The 27,893-nt window shown below is 40.1% G+C and overlaps 1 protein-coding gene across 1 annotated transcript in view; it reads right to left on the bottom strand.

Annotated features, from left to right (window-relative positions):
* The window catches only part of TLL1 (tolloid like 1), a gene marked incomplete at both ends in the record, with an annotated part of 170,903 nt that extends 149,805 nt beyond the window's left edge, over positions 1-21,098 (bottom strand). Inside the window, 1 exon segment of the mRNA XM_084232314.1 lies at positions 20,930-21,098. Coding sequence (XP_084088440.1) covers positions 20,930-21,098 — 169 coding nt within the window.
* Between the last annotated feature and the right edge of the window lie 6,795 nt (positions 21,099-27,893).

Here is a 27,893-nt window from a genome sequence, read left to right on the forward strand (position 1 = left end):
ACACCAGAGCACTTCAGTTATTATTGAGGAAAGAATTCCACCTTTTGATATTTGTGGCTTTCCAGAGGACCACATATTGCTGGAGCTAGAGTTTGTTGTAGGGACTCTGGCCAGTCCTCCTAACTTTATAGAGAAACGGACTTGGACATCAAATATATACACAATATATATTTCTACTAACATCTAGTAATTGCTTAAGAGAAATTTGACTCAGTTTTTTCTCATTTTCACTTTTTGGTGAAACTAAAGTAATACATGCTTATTAGAAACAAACCAATCAAAACCACAAGCAACTCACTCACCTCCTCTGGTCTCAGCTTCTTCATGTTACAAATGAAGATAATGATGATTCTGTTAGTTACTTCTCTGTTATTGTGACAATTAAATAAACATTGCTTCACCCAATAAATAAAAATATTTGATCACTAGAGGGTTTTATGATGGACGTGTTTTGAACAAGTCCACCCCTAACATACAGTTAGCATGGTCTAAAAAAAAGATATATCTCGAAGTTACAGTTAACTTTCAACATGCCCTTACAGTTTTTCCCACATTGGGTGGCTTTGTTTCAGCTTATTCTAAATGGTATTGGTATCAAGCTCCTTACTGGTTATTCCCTACATCCAAAAATTCAAAATGACTAACTAGAAAACTGACTATAGAACTGAGGCTACCAGAGCAGGAGGGGAGAGGAGAGAACCAAGAGAGGAGGGAGCTCAGTGGACTACAGTGAGGGATTATGGGTGTTTTGGAGGTGGGTATGGCAAACTATCAACACCTGAAAGAGACCCTGTATCTCTAAATCATATACTATCAACACCTGAAAGAGACCCTATATCTCTAAGTCATATACAGTGTTGTTTAACCCATGTCACTTCAATACAAAAAAAATTTTTAAAGAATCCAGAATGGGGCCTCCCCTGGTGGTGCAGCGGTTGAGCGCTGGGCTACAAAACTGCCTGCAGCCTCTGCAGCGCTGGTTCGATCCCCAGCCGCCGGGCGAGGGTCCCACATGGTGCGCAGACCTCTCCTGCCGCCCGCTGCTCCCCTCAGCAGTGTACTTCGGTCCTTCTGCCTGCTCTGCTCCCCGCCCTGGCTCTGGTGAATTCTCTCACCCTCCCGCGCTTCTGACTGTACCCAGTGCTTGTATAAATAAATAAATAAATCTTAAAAAAAAAAAAGAATCCAGAATGAAGGTATACACAAGAACTGGGATCTCAGACCCCTTCTTATTATCTAATGTTTTTGTCATTCCCTGGTGATGTCACATGACCTCACCACTAAATACCACCTACATTCTGATGACTTCTGAATTCCCACCTCCAGCTTACGTTCTCCTGAGCTCTAAACTCATGTGATGAGCTACCTATTTGACATTACCATTTAGCTGTCCCGGTAGCATCTCACTCTAACCTGTCATTTCTCAGTGTTACTCATCTCATGAAGCCATAATTTTCTATTTCACTCTTCCAATAGCTCAATTTTTAAACTTCGGAGCTCCTTTGCATCTTCCTTTACTTCTCCCTTTTCCTGTTTCCCCCACCTCCCATTGTTAGCACATCCAGATAATGCTATTTTGAAAATGTATCCAGAATCTCAACACTTCCTTTCATGACCGTGTCTGGCCAGGACTACTGCAATGGTCTACTCATCTTCTCTTGAAAAATACTCCTCTTGAAAATCTATTCTCAGGCATTTAAGGAGCTTCAGAATTTAGAGCCTCTCTGTCTCCCAGCCTAATCCCCCAACCTCTTTTGCCTGAATTTCAGACGGAGTGAAAACAGGCTTAGTGCTTTGCATTCTTCTCTTTAAGGAGTGAGACAATAATACGAAACACAAAAGATTCAGAGTTGGAGGACCTCGGTGCACATAGCACCTCTCACACTTACCAGTTGTATACAATATAAGCCATGGAACATCTAATAGTCTCAAATTACTTTTTTTTTTTAAGATTTATTTATTTATACAGTAGCTGGGGTACAGGACAGAGGCGCAGGAGGGTGAGAGGATTCACCAAAGACAGAGTAGGGAGCAGAACAGGCAAACAGACCGAAAGCACTGCAGAGGGGAGCAGCGGGTGAGACAGGAGAGGTCTGCCGTGCCATGTGGGAATCTCTCTGGCGGGCCGGGAATCGAACCTGTGCGGCAGAGGCTGCGGACAGCTTCACAGTGCTGCTTTCTACCCACTGCGCCTCTGGGGAGGCCCTTCGAATTATTTTTTAAATGAGAATACTACTTGTTCTTTTAGATTGTTGTAAGAACAGATTTGATATTTGAAAGCACTTTGAAAAAACAGGGACTTAAAAATATTTAGTATTCATTGAAATCTCATCCTTCCTATCAATTTAAAACCCAGCTCAGACTTGGTTAAACATTTCCAAGGCAAAGTAGGAAGAGTATCTTTTCAATCCTATAGTACTGTTTATTATTAATATTTATTATATTTTGCATCAACTTATATTATTGTACAATTAATATTGTAATTCTGTTTAACTTATAAATTTATAGTCTCATATGTGAAAACCATATTCTGCATTTTTATTACACTCACCTGTATATTTATTCTATTATTCCTGAATAGACTATAATCTCTTTGTAGAACAGGACACCATACAAAATATTCTTTCATTCCTCACATATTCTACAGGTGCCTAGTACAAGAAAATGTGCACATTTTTATATATGACTATTTGGGTTCAATGAACAGAGATTGCTTTAACATCTCATAATGAATAAAACTTATGCTACCCCTACTGAAGAAATATCTATTGTGACCCTAAAGGGGATAAAGTGTAACATGATGGACTTTTAATAAAAGCATAATGATGACATTCCCTTAAATATGTGTCCATGCCAAACTGTGGCCACAAGTATAATCTTCATAAGGAGAAAGTTACCAAGTGGGATATTGTTCATAACTTAAACAATTTTTTGAGATCACCGTGTCAGAAACCCACACTCAAAGAGCTTAAAGGAAAATAAGCAAGCTGTCAGAATCTCTTAAGCCTGTTTTATTTCACATGTTTTAGTTGCAAGCAGTTACCAAAATAAATGCTTACTGGTTTCTCTACTACAAAGATGCAGAAAATACAAAACAGTTTTCAGAAAAATTCAGTTATGAAACTGAAACTTGACTTTGACTCCTCCAAGGAATGGTCCCATGGATAGGACACTGAGTGCCCCCCACCTCCTACCCACCCACCCCCACAAATAAAAAAGACAAAATAGAAAAAGGGAAAAGCTGATAAAGGGAGTCTGCCTCTACCACCTTGTACAATTGCTATAATGAGATACAGGTATAATTCAAAGAGGTAATTTACTGAGGATGAATAGGACTAAATTTAAAAACTTGACTAGTCACACAATTATTCTTTCATGGATAAGCCTGAAGAAATAAGAGCAATTAATCTAAAACTAATTAAATATCTTATCTCCTTTGTTGTGATTTAAATAATTCCCTGCTTTACACCTAAATTATTTAGCTGCCCACCAATAAATTCACTATGTGTTTTATATGCTAGACTATTTTTTTGGTTCTTCATTTCACTGGAGCACGTGTAAAAGACAAAGGTTAAACACACAGACTTTGGAGTTAAGGCACCTTTATGCTAAGCCTGGTCTTACCACTAAGCTTGTGACTTAGGATAAATTGCTTAATCACTCTGTGCAGTGGTTTCTTTAGGCAAAAAGCTATTATAGCATTATTAGTTTCTTGTGTTTTTTTATGGGTATTAGAATTAATTAGTTTACTTAATATAGTAAAACAATTTGGCACATGGAAGGTGCTGTACATTTTGCTATTATTAGTTGTAATCAACGATAGAGGTCAGCAAACATTTTCTTAAAAGGCTAGGGAATCAATAATTTAGACTTGCAGCAAGTCCATACTAACTTCGGTGGCTGCAACTACGCAGTTCAGCTATTGTAAAATGAAAGCAGTCAGAGACAACAAAAAAAGGAATGGGCAAAGTTGCGTTTCAAAAAATTTCTTTTACAAAATTTTTATTCATGAAAACAAGTCAGTAGTTTGCTGACTCCAAAACTACAATGTTTAGAAAACCAATCCTATCCTAAAATGAACTGGTATGATGACTCCAGAAAGACAAGTTAGTCATCCCTACAATATAATCAAGGTGTTTTCCTTCCTGCACGTTTCTCTCATTGGTGATCGACGGGAGAATGAGTCAGAAAAGCAACTGATGATGCTTTGAGAAAGCAGATATGGAGTGAAAACATTGGTTTTTACCAGATACTCTTACCTTACTTTTGTTCCCAAACCTAATCATCCCAATATTTATAACTCTAATTTTTCTATGCCCTCCTTGAAGTTGTGTTTGATACTAATTTTAAACAAATTTCACCTCTGTAAAAGTAAGTGTATGTGTGTATTTCAGTCCAGGGAGGAGGAAGTATAGTAGGATGTGCCAGTACAAGAAGAGAAAAGGGTGACAGGTAACCATGGCTTAGGAGATAAGAATTTCCAGGAGTATGGAACATCACAAGAAATAGGGAGAATTTCGTACAACAAAACCTTTGTGCGGGAGACATATGAGTCAGGGCAGAGGGAAATTTAAAAATGAGTGTTTCACCTAAAGAAGAAAAATGTCTCATTCATTTAAAATCCCATATAAATTGAACTTAAGAGCTTTATTGGTAAAAAGTTTAATTTCAATAAGCTGCTCCATTTGATGTGTACGATCTGATTCACTTTGCATATTCATGAAACCAAAGCCAAGATCAAAAATGCTAAACATCTACTACTTGCAAAAGTTTACTCATAGACTCTTAAGATCTCTTTTTATGACTCCTTCCTGGTGGTATTCCATACCACAAGTAACCATTAATTGTAGATGTCTGTCTGACTTTTTTTTTTAAAAATTAGCACAGTTATTTTGAGTTTCATTTATGTGATACATGTTAATCAATCACTCCTTTTTATTGCAGGGTAATGCTCTATTACACAACTGTATCACACCCATGGGTGGACATTTTGGTGGTTTCCAGTGGGGGCTATTTCAAGTCCTCTATGAAAACTCATGGAAGAGGTCTATATAGACATATGCTTTCATTTCCCTTGGGTAAACAAGCAGGAGTGGAATCATTGGATCAATAGTAGGTATGAGTTTATGTTCTTTAGAAACTTTCAAGGTTGTTTTAGTATTTTACTTCCCTAGCTGCACTGAATGAGCATTCTGGTTTTTCCAACACACGTGGTATTATCAGGATTTCTGAGCAGTACTGATCAGGTTGTAAGCAGTTCTTCAATTTGCCTGATGAACATTGAATTTAAGACATACTAATAGGCGTTTCATGATATTTCAAAGTTCTTTCATTTGCACTTCCCTAATGTCAGACGATGTTGGATTTATTTCCATGTGCTACCTGCCACTTCTCTCTTTGGTGAAGTTCCAGGTCAGATATTTTCTTCATTTTTCATTGTGTTGTTAAGTTCTTATTGAATCTTGAGAATATTTTCTCAATTTCAGATACAAATTCCTTTATCTATATTTAAATTGCTGTGGTTTTCTCCTAATCTATAACTTCTCATTTTCTTGAAAGTATCTTTTGAAGAGCAAAAGTTCTTAATTTTCACAAGGTATAATTCATCAGTTACTTGTTTTATGCATGTAGTTTGGAGGTCTTTAGTTCCCACCCAACTGATGGCCCTATAGATGGCAAGCTGGCAATCATGGGCCGCACCTTATTTATTTCCTCCCTCCCAAAGACCACTGTCTTTTGTTTCTTGATGCCCAATGTCTTGGAAACTATTGTCCCATATATTTTGTCTAGATTTTTGTTGTTTATTCTTCAGGCACAATAATATTTGATCTTTGTTGCTCATTCCTGGCCAGAAACAAAAGCTCACATAGCTTGAATTTATTGTGATTCTATTTATACTAAGAAATATAATAATTACATATATAAATATCCATATAGAAAACCTTACTAAAGAAGCAGAGCTTAAAAATTATAATCTATCTATGGGCAGTTAAAAGGCCATGAATTGACAATCTTACTCAAAAGCTGAGTACTAATTCAGCTTTTGGCATGGAATGGAGTTAATGGAAATTACTGCCATCTTGAAAATGGTATATCCTAATGTAAGGTCAGAATAATTTCTTTAGAAAAGAAAAATCTGTATAAACACAACCTAGACCAAAGCTAACTAAGAATGACTAAACATAATGCAGAGAGAAGCACCAATATAAGGAATACAAAATTTAAAGAGCAAGACAGTCACTGGGGTACCCAAGCTGTCTATGAGGTGCCCAAAAGCAAAGCTATTGTTAGGGGGAAATGATGTCCTGAGTTAATCCCATACAGGCTTTGTGGACTCCACCCCCACTCCAGACTAAAGCCATCAAGACATTGGGAAAGACAAATCCCATCACCACCAAAGGGAGGGTGGCTGGGACCTGAGGGTGGAGTTGGGCAGCCAGGTTGGATATAAAAACCAAACACGTGGGCCTTGGGGTCTCTCTGGCTTGCAATCGCTCGCCTCCTGGCTTCACCGCTCCTGGCTGGCGGCGAACTCTGAGAGCGCCATTTTGGGATTCCTGATCGGCGGATTGGGTAGGACTCATTTAAAACTTTGTCTCCCACTTTTCTCCCAGAGCTGTACATTTCCTCATTTCCCCTTCCCTTGTAAATAAACCTTTTTTATTAACTTTTCACGTGTGCCTGCAGTAGAGCATTGATAAGTCCTTTTAAGCGTGCAGGTGAGGACCCACAGTCAGGCACCCCGTTTTATATCGGGGTTGCTCTACAACACTATGAGTAGGCTAAGGTTATCCTCAGAGTTACTTTCTCCATCTTCTTATATTCTATATTCTCAATGCATTTATGAAATTGACCTTATCCTTCATGTTAATGATTTTCATGTTAGTATTTACCAGCAACGTGTATTTGTGTTTTAAAAGAAAAGAGGTATAAAGAGAGCGATGCTTAACTCAAAGAAAGCATTAATGGCATATTTTCAGGAAACTGTAATGAATCAGTAAGGGACACACTGTGAGGCAGTGAGTGACCTTTTAATTCACCTTCATTCCTGAAGTCACTACCACAATTTGCATAATCTGTTCCAGAACAGAGTAAACATGACACTTGTGATTGCTTAGTGCTTCAGAATTGCATTCTGGCACTAAAAGGAATCTGGGGCTCTAAAGCAATAAGTTTCTTCAAGATCCTGTAACTAACTGAAAGGTGCTACAGGAAATTTTGAATCTGTGTAAATGTTAACAGAGGTTAAAGTTTTATTACTAAAATCTTGAATAATTATGAGAAGAGGTTGAAGATATTCGCCTTATTATAAATAAAAATTAAAAATCTAAAAACATCATTCATGGTTTTTAAAAAGTTAAAGAGATAGTGAGATGCTTCTCTGTTTTCAAAATCAGTAAAGCAGAATGCATTAAATATCAAAACAAATGCATTCCTAATCTACCTCACTAGAAAGTTTAAGGAAGTATGAACCTAATTCTTTTTGCAAGGTTAAAGAGCAATCAAATCTGCCTGAAGGCAGCATATCAGTGTAGGTAACTTGTAAGGCTCCCTTCAAACTGTCTTTCACTTGCAAATCACAATGTCTAGTTTGAGTTACATGTGGATGCTCTTATCCCATGAAATTTGAATCAGATCTTTTCAAGTGAAGGGCATAAAATGTTTTACATTTATAATGAAGTCTTCACAAATAATTCATGAAACTTTGGGAGTTCTTGTGCATAACTAGGACTGAATGGATATCCTGAAAAGTCAGCTAAAACACAAGGTGATTTGATCATTATGAAATTCCCATGAAAACCAAACTCCCATGAAAACCAAATCATAAATGATTTATGATTATATTTAATATGCAATGATAAAATGAGTTTTAAATAAAGTGATTTCATTATCTTTATTTTAAGTTCTATAAGTAAAGAATAAGTAAAGTTCTATAAGTAAAGAATAAGTAAAGAATAGCTAAAGTCCCTTCTAAAGACTGCTATCTCAGCCAACATGACAGACCATATATTATAGGGGCTGAGCTTCCTGCATAACTAAAAGTGCTAGATATTTTTTTTTTATCTATCTCTGTGAACTTATGACAGAATAAGTAAAAAACATATTCATGGTTGAACGAGGGAAGGTCACCCAGAAAGACAAGTGGAAGACTAAAGTCAGCTTTTAACTGAGAGCATTTGCCACACTTAGTTGACATGAATATTGGATTTTGTTGCCAAGCAGGACTCCAAGGACAGAGGACACAGCCCAGGGCCCACCCAAGCTGGAAAGTACAGCAGGATAACCCTCCTCAAAATCTGGAACTCCCAAATCTGCGACTCCTAAGTATAAAAAAGAATAAAAATTAAACTCATGCCACCCTAGGTAACTATAGAAATACTGATTTCCTAGAAGCTTGAAACTAAGTAGAGGGGAGAAAAGCAAATATTCTCTGAAATCTCATAAGCAAAATCATCCCAAAAGGAGGTTTGCATTCTAAATTGCTATTACCATGGTAGCCCAGTACATTTAAGTAGAGAAATTAAACTTGTCTTGAATTGTTAGTACAGTTGTCCCTCAGTATCTTTGTGGGGGGGATTTGGTTTTCGGACACCAAAAATCCTCATATTCTCAAGTCCCCGTGCACATGCTCCACATAGGTTACATCATCATAAGACTGCTTATAATAACTAATATAATCAATGTAAGTCGCACATAAATAGTTATTATTCTGTATTGTTTACAGAATAATGACAAAAACCAAGTGTGTGGACGTTCGGTGCAGATGCACCCAGTGCAGACCTGATTATTATACATGGCATCTGTTTGGATCTGAATTTGGTTTTATCTACAAATGTAGAAACCATGGTTATGAACACTTGACTGTACTCCTGACACCCAGTAGAAGCCAAGAAAAATCTTTTCACATTCATTACTCCAGAGCACTTAGGAGGCCACATAACCTGAAGTCCAAAACCACAGTATGAAAAAATTCAAGCCAATTTAACCAATGAACACAGAAACAAACATTCCAAACTAAAGATCAATAAAACAAATCCAAGGATGTAAAAAGCATAATAGATTAAGCTCAAATTGGATTCATCCCAGGAATGCACAGTGGGTTAATATTAGTAAATTAATTATTTTAATACACAATGTTAAAAGGTAAAATAAGGACAATTATATCATCTTAGTAAAGACATAATTCCTTAATCTGAAAAAGGTTTTTTTTTTTTTTTTTAAAGACACCAAATAACATAACTGATAGGTAATTGAAAGCATTCTCTTTAAAACTGGGAACTGAGTAAGCTAGCTTTCTGTCATCACTTCCACACACACTGGAAAATTCTCAGCATAGAAGGCAAGAAAGAATAACTAAATTAAAAGCAGAAGGACTGTAAGGGAAGAAACAAACCTACATGTTTACTTCACATGATTTGATTGCCTATATGAAAATATGTAATTAATTATTTAAATTAATGATAAATTGGCAAGGATGTTAAATAAAATAAACATCAAAATATTTCTGCACAACAGCAGCAAATGACTTAAAAGAAATTTTATAAAATGGTATATTTATGTCATCAAAAAATAGAAAATAGATATTAAATAACCTGCCCAAAAATCTTTACAGGTAAAAACATTAAGAATGTATTAAACATATTAAAGATAAAGTAAGCAAATGCGGACCTTGTCCATGTTCAGGGATTAGAAGACACAAAAGCATAAAAATAATTCTCTCTAAATTTACCCGTATATTCAGTCAATTCCAATCTAACTCTAAACAATGGGACATGAAGAGTTGCTTCCAAAGTAATTTAGAATACAAAAGTCCAAACATAATCTACATACTCCTGAAGAACAGCAATATAAGGGGACCCACAATTACAAACATCAAGAATTATGAGAAACTCAAAGGGATTTCAAGACCAAATTTATTTGCTCAACAAAATATAGCCTTGTTTTTCATTGCATTTCTTACCTCATTCATCTACCTGCAAATAGTAAATTTGTGACTACACCATGTTGGGCTTTGTATTATATTGCATACTTCTGTGACCTCAAGAATAAATCCAGGTTTCATTCACAGTAAATGTTCAATAGAGGTTTGATGAATTTGTGAAATTGTAGCTTACAGCCATGTGCTTAAACTTAGCTCTGTGTAAACATATGATTGTGAGGTTGTAAGCTCTTGAAGTTACTCCAGATGGCAAATAAAACCTGAACCAGAAATTACTGAAAAACTATATAGCCAAGATTCTATTCACACATAAGTCAATGTGAATTAAAAATTGTCAATATATTTGGAGTGTATCACGCATTTGAGCAAATAGTGAAGAGAACAACACATAGAAAATGTTTATATTAGTTACCTCTGATTGTTCCAAATCAGAGATTCCAAACAAAATGATTTTTCTCTTGCTCCAAGCAAAAAGATGTATTAAGGGCATTTATCCTTTCAATTACAAGTTGTAGAGAACTTGAAATATGAATGCAATTTCATGATAATGTGAGAAGAAAAGACATTTACACCACAAACATTTTTATAAAGATCATCTTCCCCGAAATAAGTAGAAGCAATTTAAAAAATCATCTACCTTTCATATATTAATGTTACTGTGAATAAAAATGATAGTGTTACTGTATTTCAATAAAGTGATTTTTACTTCTCATTTCTTTAACTCTTGTAATAACACCATGAGGATCATAATATCTCCATTTTATATATAAAAAAACTGAGAAGTAAAGGCTTAAATCACTTGCCAAAAGCCACTCCAAATGTGTTCAGAGTTAGAACTCCTGTCCCATTCACTCCAAAGCTCAAGGTTAGGGCCTCCCCCGTGGTGCAGCGGTTGTGCACAGAGTTGCGAAGCTGCCTGCAGCCTCTGCAGCGCCGGTTCAATCCCCGGCAGCTCCCCGGCCATGGGAGGAGGGTCCCATATGGCGTGCAGACCTCTCCTGCCGCCCGCTGCTCCCCTCAGCAGTGTGCCCCGGTCCTTCTGCCTGCTCTGCTCCCCACTCTGGCTCTGGTGAATTCTCTCACCCTCCCGTGCTTCTGACTGTACCCAGTGCTTGTACAAATAAATAAATAATCTTTAAAAAAAAAAAACAAAAAACAAAGCTCAAGGTTAGAATTGATATGTTATTCTGCCTTCCTGAAACCTTAAAAGACAAATTTTGAAGCCAACCCCAATTTGCGAAAATCACCCATATAAGAAGGAGGAGGGGCAGAAGGAATAAGAAAAAGAAAGGAGAAGCCTCATGAGTTCTGGATTCAAATTCTCATTCTATCTCTGAGGGCGGGGCATAGTTTATCTTAAAACACTAACTGTATACACACAATTAATTTAATAGAGTGAAAGAAATAGCTCAGTGCTAAGTGTTGTAGAGACATGACTGCGTGTTGCAGAGACATGACTGCGTGTTGCCTGTGTATATAAAGTGGGACAGCAGATGATATAGAACAGAGTAAACATGACAATATATTTCAATATAGAAATACGATGATCATAGGATGATCCTATGATCATATGATGATCATATTTCAATATAGAAATATGATGTCTTATACAACACTTGCTTATGAAGCACATAGTCTTCTGAATGAAGACCACTGAGTTCCATTACACATGCTGGAGATCTGTTTTTATTGTAAACATTCATCCCAGGACACTTAATAGTCAACACCTTATAGTTGACATCTTCCTTCCATAGTAGTATAATTCTTAGTCACTGTCTCATTCAGTAAACTACTCACAAATGCCTTTCTCCATGGAAATATAAGCCTATACTAGGTGCCTCATCTGCATTACAGATAGCAAATTCCAATTATTCCTCCCCTGGTGACTGCCCGAGGGCCACAGTGCACCTTGGCCCAGATAGACCCTAATTCTTCTCCTGGGATTAATATCTATAAAAGAATAAAAGAAACACTTGTCCTTACTTTTGGGTTGAGAAAAATAGGTAGAGAAGGGAAGTGTGGTTTACCAGATTTTTTTCTTACCCGTTTGATAGAGAACAAGTACAAGCAAGTACAAGAACTCTTCCTCCGAGGAATATATACGGGAACCAAATAAGGGATCGGGAAAGCAATAATAATAAATAAATAAATAAACAAAATTAGCAGGCAGCTATAAAACATTCTGCAAGGAAAAGGGAGGTAGAGGAAACAAAACCGAGGAGAGACGAGCACAAGAGACTATGGTGATGGTCCGTGGGTGAACTGGTGCTGGGAATTTTATGGGAAATACACCTGAAAAGAAAGGCATACAAGTGTGCATTGTACAAAAAATGAATAATGACGTAAAATAATGATGTAAAATCTCTCTCTCTCTCTCTCTCTCTCGCTATATATATATATATATATATATATATATATATATATATAAAGAAAAGGGAGGGCCTCCCTGTGGCGCAGGCTGTTGAGCACCACACTGTGAAGTTGTCCACAGCCTCTGCAGCATGGGTTTGCTCCCGGCCAGCATCAGAGATACCCACATGTCGCGGCAGACCTCTCCTGTCTCACCCACTGCTCCCCTCAGCAGTGTATTTTGTCAGTCTGCCTGTTCTGTTCCCTGCTCTGTCTCGGGTGAATCCTCTCACCCTCCCACACTTCTGGTCTGTACCCCGGTTCTTGTATAAATAAATAAATCTTAAAAAAAAAAGAAAAGGGAAAAAAGAACTCTTCCTCCTAGAAAACATGGTAATTTGTTAAAAGTAATACGCACTTTCAAAGAAATTTTAACACAGCAAATAATACATAGAGTATATTTCTTGAATGTATTAAACTTCTTACATTTAGGAAGTCAGAAGAGAGCTTTGAGAAGTTTAGTTAACACTATGATCCCTAAAAGCTGTCAAACATTTGACCTTAGGGTTTTTGGACAAGTTAGAATTAAAAAAGATAAAGTTATTTAAGTATTTTCTCACACTATATTTGTTTTCTCAAAGACATTCACACATCATTTACATACAGAGTATATACTGTAAACCTCTTTCCTCAATCTTGTGCATTTGAAAGGATGTTCTTCACACTCTTCAAGGACTCACAATCACGAATTCAATGAATACTCAGAGAACAAATCTAAAGTGTGAAGCCATTTAACACCACGTACCACACAAAATGGCAGAGCTGGAGCCAAGCAGTGGGCACTAACAACAGAACTCTACCCATATCCCATTCGATCCCTACCTCAGTGGACATGGAAGGCCTGCTGTCCCACTTTATATACACAGGCAACACACAGTCATGTCTCTACAACACTTAGCACTGAGCTATTTCTTTCACTCTATTAAATTAATTGTATGCCTTTTACATAATTGGAACATTTCATCTGTAACTCCACACTCAGAAAATACTCCTGGAAAAAGAGTAGGGCTTGCCCCAGATTTCATGCCATCAAAAGTTTCCATCTTTAGATATGATATATTGGCTCATAAGATGTAAGAATATTGAAGGCAAGGTGTGTTTGCCCTATAGGAAATCAGATGGGAGCCCATGGCACAAACACCATCCTTTCAATAGTCAGTCTTAACACATCTGTGCTGGCTGCAGAGCCAGCAGAGGTATTCGAGTAAAAGAATGGCATCTGGAATCCAGAACCGGAGTTCAAGTTCTCATCACTTACCACCTCCGACAACAGGCCTGCCACTGAGTCTTTCTGAGTATCCGTTTGCTCCTTACTGCTGATTGATGGGAATAAGGTGAAGACAGAGACCAATTAAAATTTTTAAAGTAAAAATGTGAATGATGTTATTATGACGTACATCCTGACAGCAATCCTTAGATAGGAGAGGCAAGGAGTCCAAAAATTCATTCTTTGGAAAGTTTTCCATTTGGCTGCTTTCTTATTGTGCCTGATATTCCTCCCTGAAGTATCAAAGGCTGTAACTTCCATACAATAAGGAATGCTTGATAATGCAACAGACTGAGTACAAAACACTCTATGCCCTCAACCCTTAGCTACCAGGCCTGTGTGGGTAGCAAGACTGGGGCAGAGGAATGAAGTTCCTTTTACCCTTCCAAGTACAAGAACCACGATGATACAAAAGAATGCTTGAAATCCATGCACAGCCAAAGAAGAGAGCTCAAAAGAAATTGAAATGAGCAAGCAGGCCAGGGAACATTCCAGGTGCCCTTGTGACAAGCCCAAAGGCTGCCAATTTAACATAGATGAGAAATGTCAGGAATGAAGGAACTATCCCATCTTCTACCCCTCCACCTTTGCCTCTGCCATCACATAAATTAAATGTCATTCCATCACAGAACATATGATGTGCTGAGAGTAAATCCATGCCTTGTGTCTCCATCTCTCTAAGGACTTCCCTGACTTGCAGAACAGTCCAGCCTTTTAAAACCTGCTGAAATGCAATTTTTAGACACTGAGGTAAATACTTTAACTAGTAAAATAGTGCAAACAGCCACATTTTATTCTGGAAAATTAGTGTATTTAGAAGTCCTTCTGACCTACTGTAATGCATGGTGTCAACATTTGGGGATTATTATCATTGGAGAAAGTTACTATGTTTTTAAAAATGGTCGACAGCAAATATTTTAGCTTAAAGGATAAATGTTAATTGCAGAAAAGCTGAGTAAGACAAACACCTCCTCAGTTCACTTTCTGGATTTCAATTAACACCCAATTTGCAATACTTCTTAATACAAATATATAGTTGAGCTCTTTACAACAGCTTGACAGGATTAGCACACATTTTGTAAGGATCTGGCGAAACCAGCATTCCATTACCTAGCCCACAATGTCTCAAGATGGAATAGTCAATAGCTCATGGTTAGGGCTGACAAAGACAAATAAGCAAGAGATTTCCTCCTCCCTCTTGCTTTCTGAGAAAGAACACCTTCTATAAAATGCGTTGCATAGCTTTGAGGCTATTAAGAAAAAATCTTTTTAATGTTCCTCCAAGCATTATTATTCCACGGATAACTAAAGGAAATTAGTCACTAAAGCCATATTGCTAAGTCATTCTACTGTCATCAGGGTTGGGAGAGGCCTCTCCACTCCTTAATTTAGGAAAAGTAAGTCCACACAATTAAGTCTAGATCTTGGAATATGAAAGATGAATAAGCTGCCTCAAAATTCCTCCAGTTGATGAAATCCTATGTCCCCAGGAAACTTGCCAGGCACCTGAGCCCTGTTCAGGCCTAGCTGTGGGCTCAAGATGCTGCAGGGGGCCTTTCCTGTACCCCCTTCCCCCCACTTCCCCAGACACCAGATGGTCTCAGCAGGATGTGCAAGGCCTCATTTTAAATAGATTATTTGCCACTCTCTTTTCTAAGCATTCTGAGAAAAGCTTAGATGGGGTCCCACTTTAACCTGTTTTAAGGAGATGGGCCTAAGGTGCTAATACAAACAAAGGTAATATTCTAAAATAAAAAAATAATAATGGTAATAAATCACTAGCACTTGACACTACTAGAGTTCTAGAAAAAAATCAAGGGGTCACCGCTTTCAATGATTAAGGGATTATTATTAATGTGATTATTTAATATTATTAATTAATAGCTTCCATAGTGGTAACTACAGGCAAGTAGACTAAATTTTAAAGCAGGGAAGGTGGCACACAAATAGGATTTATACATGTTAAATGGGGAAGACAATATGGCTTCTGTAGAAGAAAGTACACATGGCATATATTGACATTTGTGGGAAGAAGTCATCATGAGGGCAAGAAGAAAAGTTGACAATTACACAATAACTTTCTCAAGAAGCCTTCACTAGGTTCTTACAGACTTAGCTGTTTCACCATGGACTAAAGAGGCCTCAACAGAGAAGGGAGGGCTAGAGGGAAACCATAGGATTCCATGAATTGTTCCACCAAATCCCTCAGAAAAGGGAATCCAATTAGATTTTGAATTTGCAAATGATACTACCCTTTCAGAGACAAAAAGTAGTAAGATCTATGTGAGCTCTTCCTATGCATAAACAAACAAACAAAAATGAGATTCAGAGCTGGCTTAGTTTGAAGGATTTAATTTATATTAAAAAAAAAAAGCCTATCATTCATACTTAATAAGAGCAATTTGCGCCAAAAATAGACTTGGGCTAAAAAATTTCTTTTGGAAAAAGAAGAACAGAATTCAAATGCACAGTTACTTACAATCAATCATTCCTTTCACAAAAACTATTTTGGCCACTTCTGAAGTGACACTAGAGGCAAAAAGAAAAAAAAATCAAGATCTGAGGATTGAAAATAAAAACAGCAGAGACCAGTTAAGAGAAGCAGCTCTATGAAATGCATTTTTAATATAAGGGCTCAGCAATCTAGAGAGGTGCCAACCAAGAAACAGATGTCTGGATATGTAATATTATGATGGAATAAAGGAGACAGGATTATACATCACATTCTAAAACACCAAGAGGCTACCCCTGAAGCTAGAAAGTACAACATCAAGGACCAAAGGAATGATAGGATCTTACCAAGAGATTATAAATTTATGAAAATTATCCCAAGAACTAAAATACTAGGACACTGGCTATAAAGAAAAGAAGAAAGAATTCTCTAGGATGCCAAAATCCTATTCCTAGCCCATATGCTACATTAAAGCAAAGATAACCTTGCAAGTCACTGACCTTTAATCATTCTTGGATTTGTTCCAGGAAAAGGAGCCATCTATTCATAAAATTCAAGGTGGAAAGTCTTTCTTCAGGGTGTTCACACTTGACTAAGAGGAAATAAGTCTACCCCACTGTTCAACCACTTAACCTCATCAGATTTTTTAGTGTCTACCTAGCATTCAAAAATACACATTTCTTCTATCTTCCTTCTTATATATGCCCCTAAATACAAAAGGAGATAAAAGAGGAAGGCAGTGAGGCAGACATGGAGGAAAGAAGAGACAGAGAGAAAATGAGCGACAAGGAGGGAAGGGAGAGGGTATTTGTGAATCCAGAGTAGGTTTATTAGTTCTCTCTGCTTCCTCTGGTAATCCCTAGACAAATCTGAGAGATTAACTTGCCCAGGTTCTATACAGCTATTAATACTCAGATTAACACCTCTGATATAGTACAACAATGAAACAGGACACCTCAGTCTCTGTTCTGGAATAACTACCTGCAGCATCAGCTTCCAAAATCCCTCAGGACCCTGCAGAACTAGAGAGAGTAAGAGAAATCTGATTGCAAATTGAGATGCCCACGTGCTGCACTAAAGAAAGTCCCAGCATCCCTTTGAGTTACCTGCATCTGTGCATCTATTTATATCAAGAGATTAATTACCTATAGTCTGTCCTAATGGAGCTGGTTATATAACTCTATCTGAAGTTGTGCTGCATTTATTTAGCTCCTTTCATTTATATCAAAATATCTCTCTAAATCAAAGTTCAATTAAATTAATAAGGTTTAAATCTTTCTATAATTTCATGAACCTGAAATCAGAGTTCTGACAGATCTGTAAAATATATTCTGTGTCACAATAAAGGCTGGCACAATATTTAATAAGTTACAATTAAGAATATTTCTCTTTGGGTAAATGATTTTGATTAGGACAGAAATTTGTAAATGAAGTATGAAGATCAATATTAATAACCTATAGATAGTATTGAGAACATGCCAGATACCGAACAGTGGTAATTCAACCTTGAGATAAACATTCAAAATCAGTTATGACCTCTGTCCTCAAGGACTTTATATTCTAATTGGGCTTGGAAAAGATGAAACTATGTTCTTAGTCATTTCACTCATATCAGATATAGAATTAGCTATATTTTTATTAGTCTAGATTCCAGGTCAACCTGAATGAGTGTCTACATTTTGAAGAAGACCTCCAAAAGACCAGCTAAGAACACAAGGTAATCACTTCACACAGACAGACTTTGCATACAGAAGACCTAAGATGTAGTCCAAGGCAATCATAACACACACAGGTAACCTCAACAGAGCACCTCTTTTCCTACCTATGTAAAGGGAAGATTAACAAATTCCTCCATGTTGGGTTGTGTTGAGCAGAAATAATGTCTTCAAAAGTGCTTTGACACCATAAGGCCATGTTAATCATTATGACATTAAGTCTCTATACATTTTGAGGACTCTGAGGACCTCTGACAGAGAAAGTCGGAAAGGAAACTTTATTTCAATGGCCAGACCCTCCACTCTGCTCTTTGGAAAAGAACAGAGGTGCGCGCGTGGGTGTCTGGAGAGTGCCCTCTCTTGCTTTTGCAAGACTATGGTTCACATTATCTGTCCTCATCTTTTATATTTAGTGACCCTTTTTTGACTCTTGCTTGGGATTTCAATGCACAATTTAATTTTTTTTCCTGTTATTACAACTTTATTTGTCTTATACAGTGCCAAATGGGAGGTACTAAGATCTTACTACTCTTTAGCCAAGATGGTAAATTAAAGTCTTTCATTTCACTAAATTAAAAAGGCAGGGTCAATAATTTAAAAAGTGATCTCAGATTTGGACATACTTCTCAGCCTTCCTCCTGGCCATTTTTATTTCTCTTTCACACACACACACACACACACACACACACACACACACACAAGCAAACATCCATTGGTAGATCTCTTACTCGAAGATAGGGAAGAAATAAGCGTAGTGATCCATTCAAAGTTGTTTTTGTGTTGTTCAAGCTTAAACATCTATGAGCAATAGTAAACCAGTATTAAAGGAAAAATAAGCATAAATTCTATCAAAGATATGTTTTCTTGCCCTAGATGATCACTTGCTGAGGAAAATAAACATTTTGCTTGAGATGTGTTTCAGTATACAAGGTGCAACTACTTAAACTTTGAAATTTAAAGCATTCTTAAATTTTAAAAAAGTCACTTATGTCCCTAGAACCTTTATTTCTGGGCAATGTTCAACATAAGATATGCCTAAAACAATATGACTTTGGAAAATACAATAGCTAACTTGTGATACCTCATATATTATGATAGACTCCTTTGAAGTTACTTTTTCCTAAAAGGCAGAAACATGCTTTCATTTGAATCAAAAACTCCATTTACTTTCCTGAACTTGGCCGGTGTGCACATATGTCCTGCTTTCCTCCTGTTGATAACTGGTTGAAACTTCCACATCACTGAGCTTTCCCAGACATTACACATACTTCATGTAAAACAAGAACCCATACAATTTTCACCCAGTTACAAACATTTTTCTAAACAATAAACACAATAAAAAGTGTGTTTACATAGTTGCATAGTGCTGAATTCTGGTTGCCCAGCCACTTGTCACCCAAACCATCAGGGATGGCCCAAGACACTTTGGTTGAGCTAGATTGAATGTTACCGGGAAAAGGAGAAAACTTACAAGCAAAAAACCGGAATTAAATCATTGTTCCACACTGACAAGTTTCTATTAAGCTACTCTGAGTTGTGAATAAGCTGCTGATGTCCAGTGCACCAAGATCTGACTCCAAACACAACCGGCATACTCTCCTGGTTAAAACAACTGGTCATCGGGGCCTCCCTTCCTGGTGGCGCAGGGGTTAAGTAAGCCCCGCACTATGAAGCAATCGAGGCCTCTGCAGCACAAGTTCTATCCCGGCACAAGTTCGATCCCCGGCCTGCCAGGGAGCTACCCACATGGCGCAGCAGACCGCTCTTGTCTCGCCCGCTGCTCCCCTCAGCAGTGTACTTCAGTCAATCTGCCTGTTCTGCTCCCCACTCTGTCTTTGGTGAATCCTCTCGCCCCCCGCATCTCTACCCCAGCTCTTGTATGCATAAATAAATCTTTTATTAAAAAATTAAAAATAAAACAACTGGTCATCAATGATATACAGTAAGGAGGAAATTTTCCAGCATTTTCCTTCAGGTGGGCACTCTCTTTCCTTCAGGCCCCAGAGGTGGAAAAGGCTTACCAAACCAAGGCAGGGACGAAATCGCAGTCAGTGTCCCACCAACCCCTGCACAGACTCTGGACAGCACAGACACTCTTGCTACTCGGCCTCCTCCCTTCCTCTTGGCCTCGCCAAAGCCCACACCTCTGAAGATGGGACAGGATGTGCCTTCAGTTTACAAACAATACCAAATCGGCCCCAACAACCTTTGTAACCTTCCTTCCCAAGTTACTGGTGAGTTCACACTGAACGCGAGTCACCTCAGCTCCAAAGACCAGGAGCCCGGCGGAAGCTGGGAGGCGCGCGGGCGCCCCGGGGCGCTGCGCTCACGTGGTCGCGGGCGGGCAGCGCTCGCGGCGGGGATCCCCGGCGGGGCGGAGGGGAGCGCCCCGGCGCGCGGAGAGCCGCGCTCGGACACGGGACGCGCGCCGGGGAGGGGAAAGTCGGGGCGCTGGGGGAAGCTGAGCGACCCGCAGTGCTGGCCCAAGTGCAGATCCCCGGGTGCGCGCAGCCAGGAAGACGCAAGTTTGAATGGGGTAGCAACTGGATTTTTTTTTAATGAAGGTTTATTGCAACTGGGCACAAGGTATTAGAAACTCATCTGTCTAGCGCGAGAGCTCCCGAGGTCGTGGCAGCCACCCGCTGCTCCTCGCCTGGAAGCCGCGCTTGCCATCCCGGGCGAAAGAGCGAGCAAAGGTGTCCCGAGGTAACGATTCCATCCCCACCCACTTTTGGGGGGACGCTGCCCGCTCGGTGTCAGGCGAGAGCTGGGGAGCCGCGCCCTGGAACAAAGAGGAGGTGCAGCCCCCCAGAGCAGAGCCCGCGGGGTGCTGGTATTTAAACCCCGGGCAGCCAGCTGCGCTTGGGGCTCGTTTCGTTTCGCCGCGGGGAGACCTGGGGAGGGTGGCGGGGGATCAGAACTCGGCGAGGTTTTTCCCAAACTGGGAGACCGGAGATTGGCCTCGGATCCCACGAGCACAGAGCTCCAGTCAACTAGTGGCCGCGCGGCGGCCACTTGGGGGTGGGGAGCAGAAGCACAGGGAGGGCCGAGCAGCGAGGAAGGAAACAGGTGAGCGCCCGCCGCCCCCTCGGAGCCCCGCGCGGCGGCCCGGGCGCACGGCCGCCCCGACCTGGAGAGGCACTTACTGGCTTTGCACGGGTCCTTGTAATCTATCGTCTCCGCTTTATCCTCTTCGCCCGCATCAAAAGTGTAATCATAATCGAGGCCGGCGCAGACCCACAGCTCCCCGCAGAAAACGATCCCTGAGGTCACCAGCCACACGAGCATCCTCGGGGAGCGCGTTTCCAGCCCCATCCTCCTGCGCGGGCGGCCCGGCGCGCGCGGGACCCGAGGCGCGGGGCGCGCGGATGAGCGGGGCGCGGAGACCGGGTGCTGCTCCTAGGCGGGACCGGGGTGCTCAGGTGTCCCGAGACATGCAGGTGCGGGCGGGACAGTGGCGAGGGCCAGGACTGCCTGTTACCCCCTCCCCGTTGCAGGGAGAAGTTGGCGAGGGGCCCGCGGGTGGGCGGAGGGCAGGTGGGGAGCCCCGCTCCCCGCGGCGGGGAGGGGCGGCCGCGGGTAAACTCGGCTCCGGAGCGGGCGCTCGCCGCGGGCCAGGGCGTCCTTCTGGCGGCCGAACTTCCCGCGGCCGCGGCTGGCGAGGGCGCCCCGCGGGCTCAGCTGCGCCCCGAGCTCCGGCTCCCGCGCCGCGCCCCCGCCGCTGCCAGGACCCGGCGGCCGAGCGCGAGCCGGAGCCGCCGCCTGCGCCCGCAGCCGCCGCTCCGGGAGGATGAATCCGGTCTGCACATCAGCACATCTGAGCTGAAAGGGGAGACCGAAGAAGGGGGTGGGGGGCAGGCATTTCTGCGCCGCGAGCCCTTAAAAAGCCTGCAGAAGCCAGCAGAGCCACTGACTGCGAGGAGAGCAAAAGTGTGAGGATTTGGGGATGCTCTGTTTGCCTTTTTCTCCCCAGGCTGTCTTTTTTTTTTACCCTTTCCTAACTTGAAAAAAAAAAAAAATCTTCGCAGCATCTAACCCAATCACTTGCATCCTGCTTACTTATTCATACAATCAGGGTCAAGATCCGGGCCACAGCCTCCTCTCTGACTGCTTTTGATAGCCTTACACAAACAAACAGGCAGGAGCGTGCTGACAATTCCATTTATATTTAACTAAAGATAAAAATGAATGTATGATGTCTCTGCGTCCACGACCAGCAATTAATAGATGGCGTTCGTGGCTGTGGGGAGCGCCAGACTGGGGGTTGCGCGAGGGATCGTGATAACTTAGATGCAAATCTGCAAATCTCTTCTGCCCTTCCCCCCTATAACCCCCCGCCCCCCCCCCCCCCAATAATCAGCGAGTGTGTGGTTCTTTACTTTGCTCGGATTTAACCTTAGTGAAGCTTATGGAGGAAAAAAGTGTGTGCGCCTTCTGCGCTCGGTAAGGAAACAAACTGCCTCCAAAGTCCCCCAACCAACAAAGTTTTGCTACGAACTCAGTAGTGCAAAAAAAAAAAATTTTTTTTTTTTTAATCCAAAAATCAAGTTGCAGATTGCAGCAGCAGGAAACGTTAAGACCTTGCTGATGGGCTGGCGCTAAGGCTCACGTGGGCGCAGGAAGGGAAGTTGGAAGGAATACTCGGGAAGCAAATTTTCTGTGACAGTTCTGGCGCCCGTGCCCAGAGTTGCTCAGGATCCGTGGGCTTCAGTTGTTTCCCTGCTTCAGAGGAGAGTGTGCAAAACCTGGCAGCCGGATCGGCGAGGTAAACCACATGTCAGCCTACCAGACGCAAGACAAACACAGGTTGTGGGAAATTGGGGAGAAAAAAAAATCAGAGGAAATCTCTGCAAAACCCCTGTTGTGAGCAATTCAGAGGTTTCCCCACATCTGCAAGTAGTTTCCAAAATAGGTGAGAGGACCTCTCCTCCCCCACTTTTACAAAAGACTGGTGGTTGGGATCCTTCCCATTTCTAACTAAGTCTTGAACTGTCACTTTAGCAGGGACTTGTAAAATAAATCTTGTGGCCTTTACATCTTTAGTTAGCATTTAAGTCCCCACCTTTCCAACTTACTGCCAACATATGGTCTCCTCTAGTAGGAAGGTGAGTGGGTGTACACACACACACACACACACACACACACACACCCCTTTGACAGATAGATACAGTCTGATTAGGGGATCTGACAGGGATTTTTGTTAAAGAAAAATTAGAGGCTAATCTTGAAGGCGTATCAGCTGTTTCCGACTTAAACCACAAGTAAAAGGATGGGTGGAATAGGTAGAACTGGCTGATTCCACTGTCCTGGCACCAGTGGGGCTTCCTCAGAGGCTACTCCAGTGATGGAAACTCCCTTCTATAGATCTCAAATTTTTAACCTCCAGGTCACAGCACAGCAAATTTGGAAACAACATGTTCAATAAGGAGGTAGAGGTATTTGGTTTGGAAATCTCCTGCTGAGTCATTCTCAAATTCATTTACCCATCCAAAAAAAATGTTTGCATAATTAATAATGGTGTTGCTCCAGTGCAGGGCTCAACAAGAATGTGTTCTCCTTAGTTCATCTGAAAGCCCAGAAAATGCCACTTTCCTTTAGAGGATGCTTGTTCTTGAGTGGCTGCCAGTGTCCCCACACACAGATTTTTTAAATTTCCCTTGTTAATCTAAACAAACATCCTATTTTATTACATGTAAGTTTGCACAACTTTATACCTTAAGTTTGCCTTTTTTTAATTATTATTATATCATTTGCGTTGAGATAGTGTTGGTTTACAACATAGTATGATTTAGGGGTAAAGGGTCACACCTCTTCAGATGTATACAACCACACCACACCCAATATTAGAGCACCTGGAATATACTCCACCGTGGTCCTTTGGAACCCCTCTATACACCACTCCCCTGCTCTCCCTTTGGTAAGCTCAATTTTTCAGTCTGATTTCTCAGGTTTGTTTTGGTTCAGTTTTGCCTAGTCCTTCATTTTTGTTTTGTTTATATCCCATATATGGGTAAAATCTACAATATTTGACTTCCTACGTCTGATTTATTTGTTTAGCATAGTTCCCTCCAATTCCATGCAAGTTCTGATAAATGGCATGATTTCATTTTTTTTTTTTTTCTTTTTGGTAGCTGAGCAGTAGTCCACTATGTATATATAGGACATCTTCTTTATCTGTTGTTGGACGCTTAGGTTATTTCCATAATTTGTAGAACAAAAACAGTGCTGCAGTGAATGTAGGAGTACATGTATCCCTTCAAATTACTGCTTCTTTGACCAGATACCTAGGAGTGAAATTGCTGGATCCTGTAGTCAATCTATTTTTAATATTTTGAGGAAAACCCATACTTTTTTCCTGGAGGCTAGACCAGTCTACATTCTCACTAACAGTGTAGAAGGGGTCCTATTTCTCTAAACCCTCTCCAACATTTGTTGTTTCTGGACTTTTTGATATGGGCCATTCTCACAGGTGTGAGGTGATTATCTTATTGTGGTTTTCATTTGCATTTCCCTAATGATATGCAATGATGAGCATATTTTTCAGGTGCCTGTTGGCCATTTGCATGTCTTTGGAGAAATGCTTATTTAGATCTTCTATTTTTTTTTATGCATTGTTTTCTTTTTGTTGAGTTGTAAAAGTTAATTCGCAGATCTTGGATATCAGTCCCCTTTTGGATGTATGATATGCAATATTTCCCCCATTCAGTAGAGATTTTAATAACTCCTTTCACTGTGCAGAAGCTTTATAGTTTGATGTAATCCCATTTGCTTAATTTTGCTTGTTTCTCTTGCCATTGTAGTCAAGTCTCCAAAGACATCATTGAAGTTAATATTACAGAGTTTTTTGCCTGTTTACTTCTATATATCTTATAGACAGGTCATATATCCACGTCTTTCATCCACTTACAGTGAATTTTTGTGAGATGTGAGATAGTGGTCTAGTTTCATTCTTTTGTATTTGATTGTACGGTCTTCACAACACAATTTGTTGAAGAAACTTTCCTTTATCCATTATATATGCTCTCAGCAAATTTGTTTCAGATTGACTGTCCATAAAAGTGTGGGTTTATTTCTGTGTTCTTAGTTCTATCCCATTGGTCTATGTGTCTGTTTTTCCAACACCATCTTGTTTTGATTACCATAGTTTTGAATAGAGCTTGAAGTTTGGGACTTTTTTTTTTTTTTGGTCAGTATTGCTTGAGAGTCTTTTGTGGTTCCCTGTAAATGTCAGTAATATTTTCTTTATTTCTTTGAAGATTGCCATTGAAATTTTGATAGGGATTGCATTGACTCTATGTATTGCTTTAGGTAAAATGACTATCCTAATAAGCATTACCCTTTTTGTAGGAATAAATATATCTCATTCATTTGTACTAAAAAATGGTACCATATAGGAACATTATTATATAATGATGCCTATTTTGTTTTCCTTATAAATTTATCATTACTTAGTCTTTCAATTTTATAATTTTGCAATCCAAATTTTAATTTAGATGTACAAATGAGTGAGATAATAGAACCCCAAATCAAAATATAAAAAAGTTTTTTTTAATACCTAATACTTATAGAACATATCAGTTTGCATCACAATATCCTGAGCTTCAACCTGACTTATTTTTAAATTTTATTTTAAAGTGTTTATTAAGTCTAAGTTTATACTAATAAAACACCTATCTTAAATTTTATTTCTAAATTTGCTATGACTGCAAACAAAAATAAATTTGGCACTGTCCATAAAAAAAAAATGAAAAAAAAGAGAAAAAAATAATAAGAACATGCATCTGGAAAGGAGTTGAATGTAACCACATACGTGTGCAGCAAGTGAATCCAATCTCCTCAGGAAGATAGAGGAGAGTGATCCTTTTAGTAATGCATGTGCTGTTGTCATCTTGGCTTCCAGCTATCAACTGCCCTTGACCAGCATCACCCCCTGTGGTAGCAACACATCAACCCCCAGCAATCCTAGGGAACAAAGCATCCCATATAGCCGAAGAGAGAGGCACACTCTGCCAACTGCAGTAATTATAATTAACTTCCTTTTTAAATGATGTCAATTAGCAATGTCTATTCTCTAGTCAATTTGTGAAAAGCTAGCTGGGATTGCTCTTTGTTATAAAACCAAGTATAGGTATCCTCTGCCTTTCAAAAGTTAGCTCTCTAGCTCCTCATTTTTTTTAACGACTGACATTACCTTTTTCTCTAACTCGAAAGAAACCTGAGGAGGATTTTTGACAAAAGCAAAAACAGTGCTCATGTTGGTTTTACAGCAGCAGTTCTAGAGCTACATGCACCCCAACATCTTGAGTGGCACAGCTATGCTCGCAGAAATCCTTTATCAGGCTGCATATTTATCCTAATATCCTGTTTTTACTATATGTTATTTTAGGGCCTTTTTTGTTACTTGGTATGATTTGGTAGATTATTTTGGAAGTCTGAGAATGCTCAGAAATTATTCCATCCAAATTAATGGCAACTGCTTCTTTGTTTTATGGTATATCAGTTTATGAAAGTTTTCATGGGAACACTATTTTCAGATAATGGGGGGATTATCTCTAATGCATGAATAGATTGCCCTCATGTCCCTTTGAAATAGGGTTGTAAGGGTGCTATAGGCATCCAAGAACTGTGCCCAATAGGGGACAGATAGTCTGTGCGTTCTCATCCACACACATAACTGTAAGACCATACACACTCAGAAAACAATAATGGGGTTTATTTAACAAATAGGAGAAGAAAAAGTTACTAAGGCCACTAGTGGTCACCTCTCTCACCCTAGATAGTGTCCAGTGTTCAGAAGGACACTTGTCAAACTAAAGGCTGCTCATGCAAGATGGTGCTGTCCTGCCAACGAGGTCCTGGAGCTTGTGGGAACTGGAGGCCCCAACCCAGATCCAACTCCCGGTGAGCCCAGAGGTGCTCACAGGTGGGGCTGCTGAGATGAGGCCACAGCAGCCTGCAGCAACAGTCTAAAGGTCGAGATGACAGCATCAGACGCTAGACCAAACAACAACAGGGACAACAGCACCAGGAGGTGATAACCGCAATCCAATAAACAGCTTTGCATGAGCCACTGACCCACACCAACAACAAATAGCTCAGTGAGACACCAGGCCCAGGCCCTCCCATGAGCTTTGCTTCTGCTTTTCCTTTCCCAGGTGGGTACAGAGTAGCAGGAGACCAGGAGTCAGCATCCAAGTGACTTGGAACACAGGGAGACTCGGGGGTACATCAAGCTGGCTCCTGGGTTCCCTTATATTCTCTTTCAGAGTCCCCCACCCAAGATGGTACTCCCTGATTGGACCATTGAACCTGGCTGGCACTCAAGAAAAAGGTTTCCCATGGTCAGCAACTTTTGGTGCAGATGGGTAAATGCACCGTGTTTTTCCAATGGCTCCCGCTGCTCACACAGCAATGGAAAAATGTCAATCTTACCTTGCAGGCCACACTGCAGGGCCCAGGTATCACCTTGAATAAATAATTGTAATAGTTTAGATACCCAGAGAATAAAATGTGTTTCCTGCATTCCCTTAGTCTCACATTTTTCCTCTGAAGTAAATAGTGCTAACCTATATAGTCTGTATATCAATTTACTCCTATAAAATTATCTTATCTACAGGTCTAAAGCAGCCAATATTGACAATTTCAGATGGTTCTGAAGCAGGAAGTTGCTAAGTCTGCTGCTTAGAGTCTGCTACTTGGAATCTGCTGCTTGCTGGAGCGGAAAGTTCCTGCAGTGTGCTCCTTGTCCACAGTAGTGGCCACGGCTACCTTGACCTCGTTCCTGAACAATGAAGAAAGTCTATGATAGATGGGGTGACAAGCTTCCGCATACAAACTGTACAAAACCTTGCCATTCCTGCAATTCAGGGCTCAGACTTTTGGGAGCTATCCCACTGGGCCTGCCTGGGTGACAAATAAATTTCTCTCTCTCCACCTCTCGAGTGCCGTCTGATTTCTCTGGGAAATTGCCAAAACAGTTCAACCTATTAAAGATTTTTTTAAATTCTGCTTTGTATTAATGCTGTTCTTCTCAACCTATATTCATCTCTGTCAAATATTTTTAAATAAAGAGATGATTCTCTGGCCTCTGTGGACTTTGATGTCCATATT

Source organism: Talpa europaea, assembly GCF_964194135.1.
Source record: "Talpa europaea genome assembly, chromosome: 4".
Lineage (NCBI taxonomy): Eukaryota > Metazoa > Chordata > Mammalia > Eulipotyphla > Talpidae > Talpa > Talpa europaea.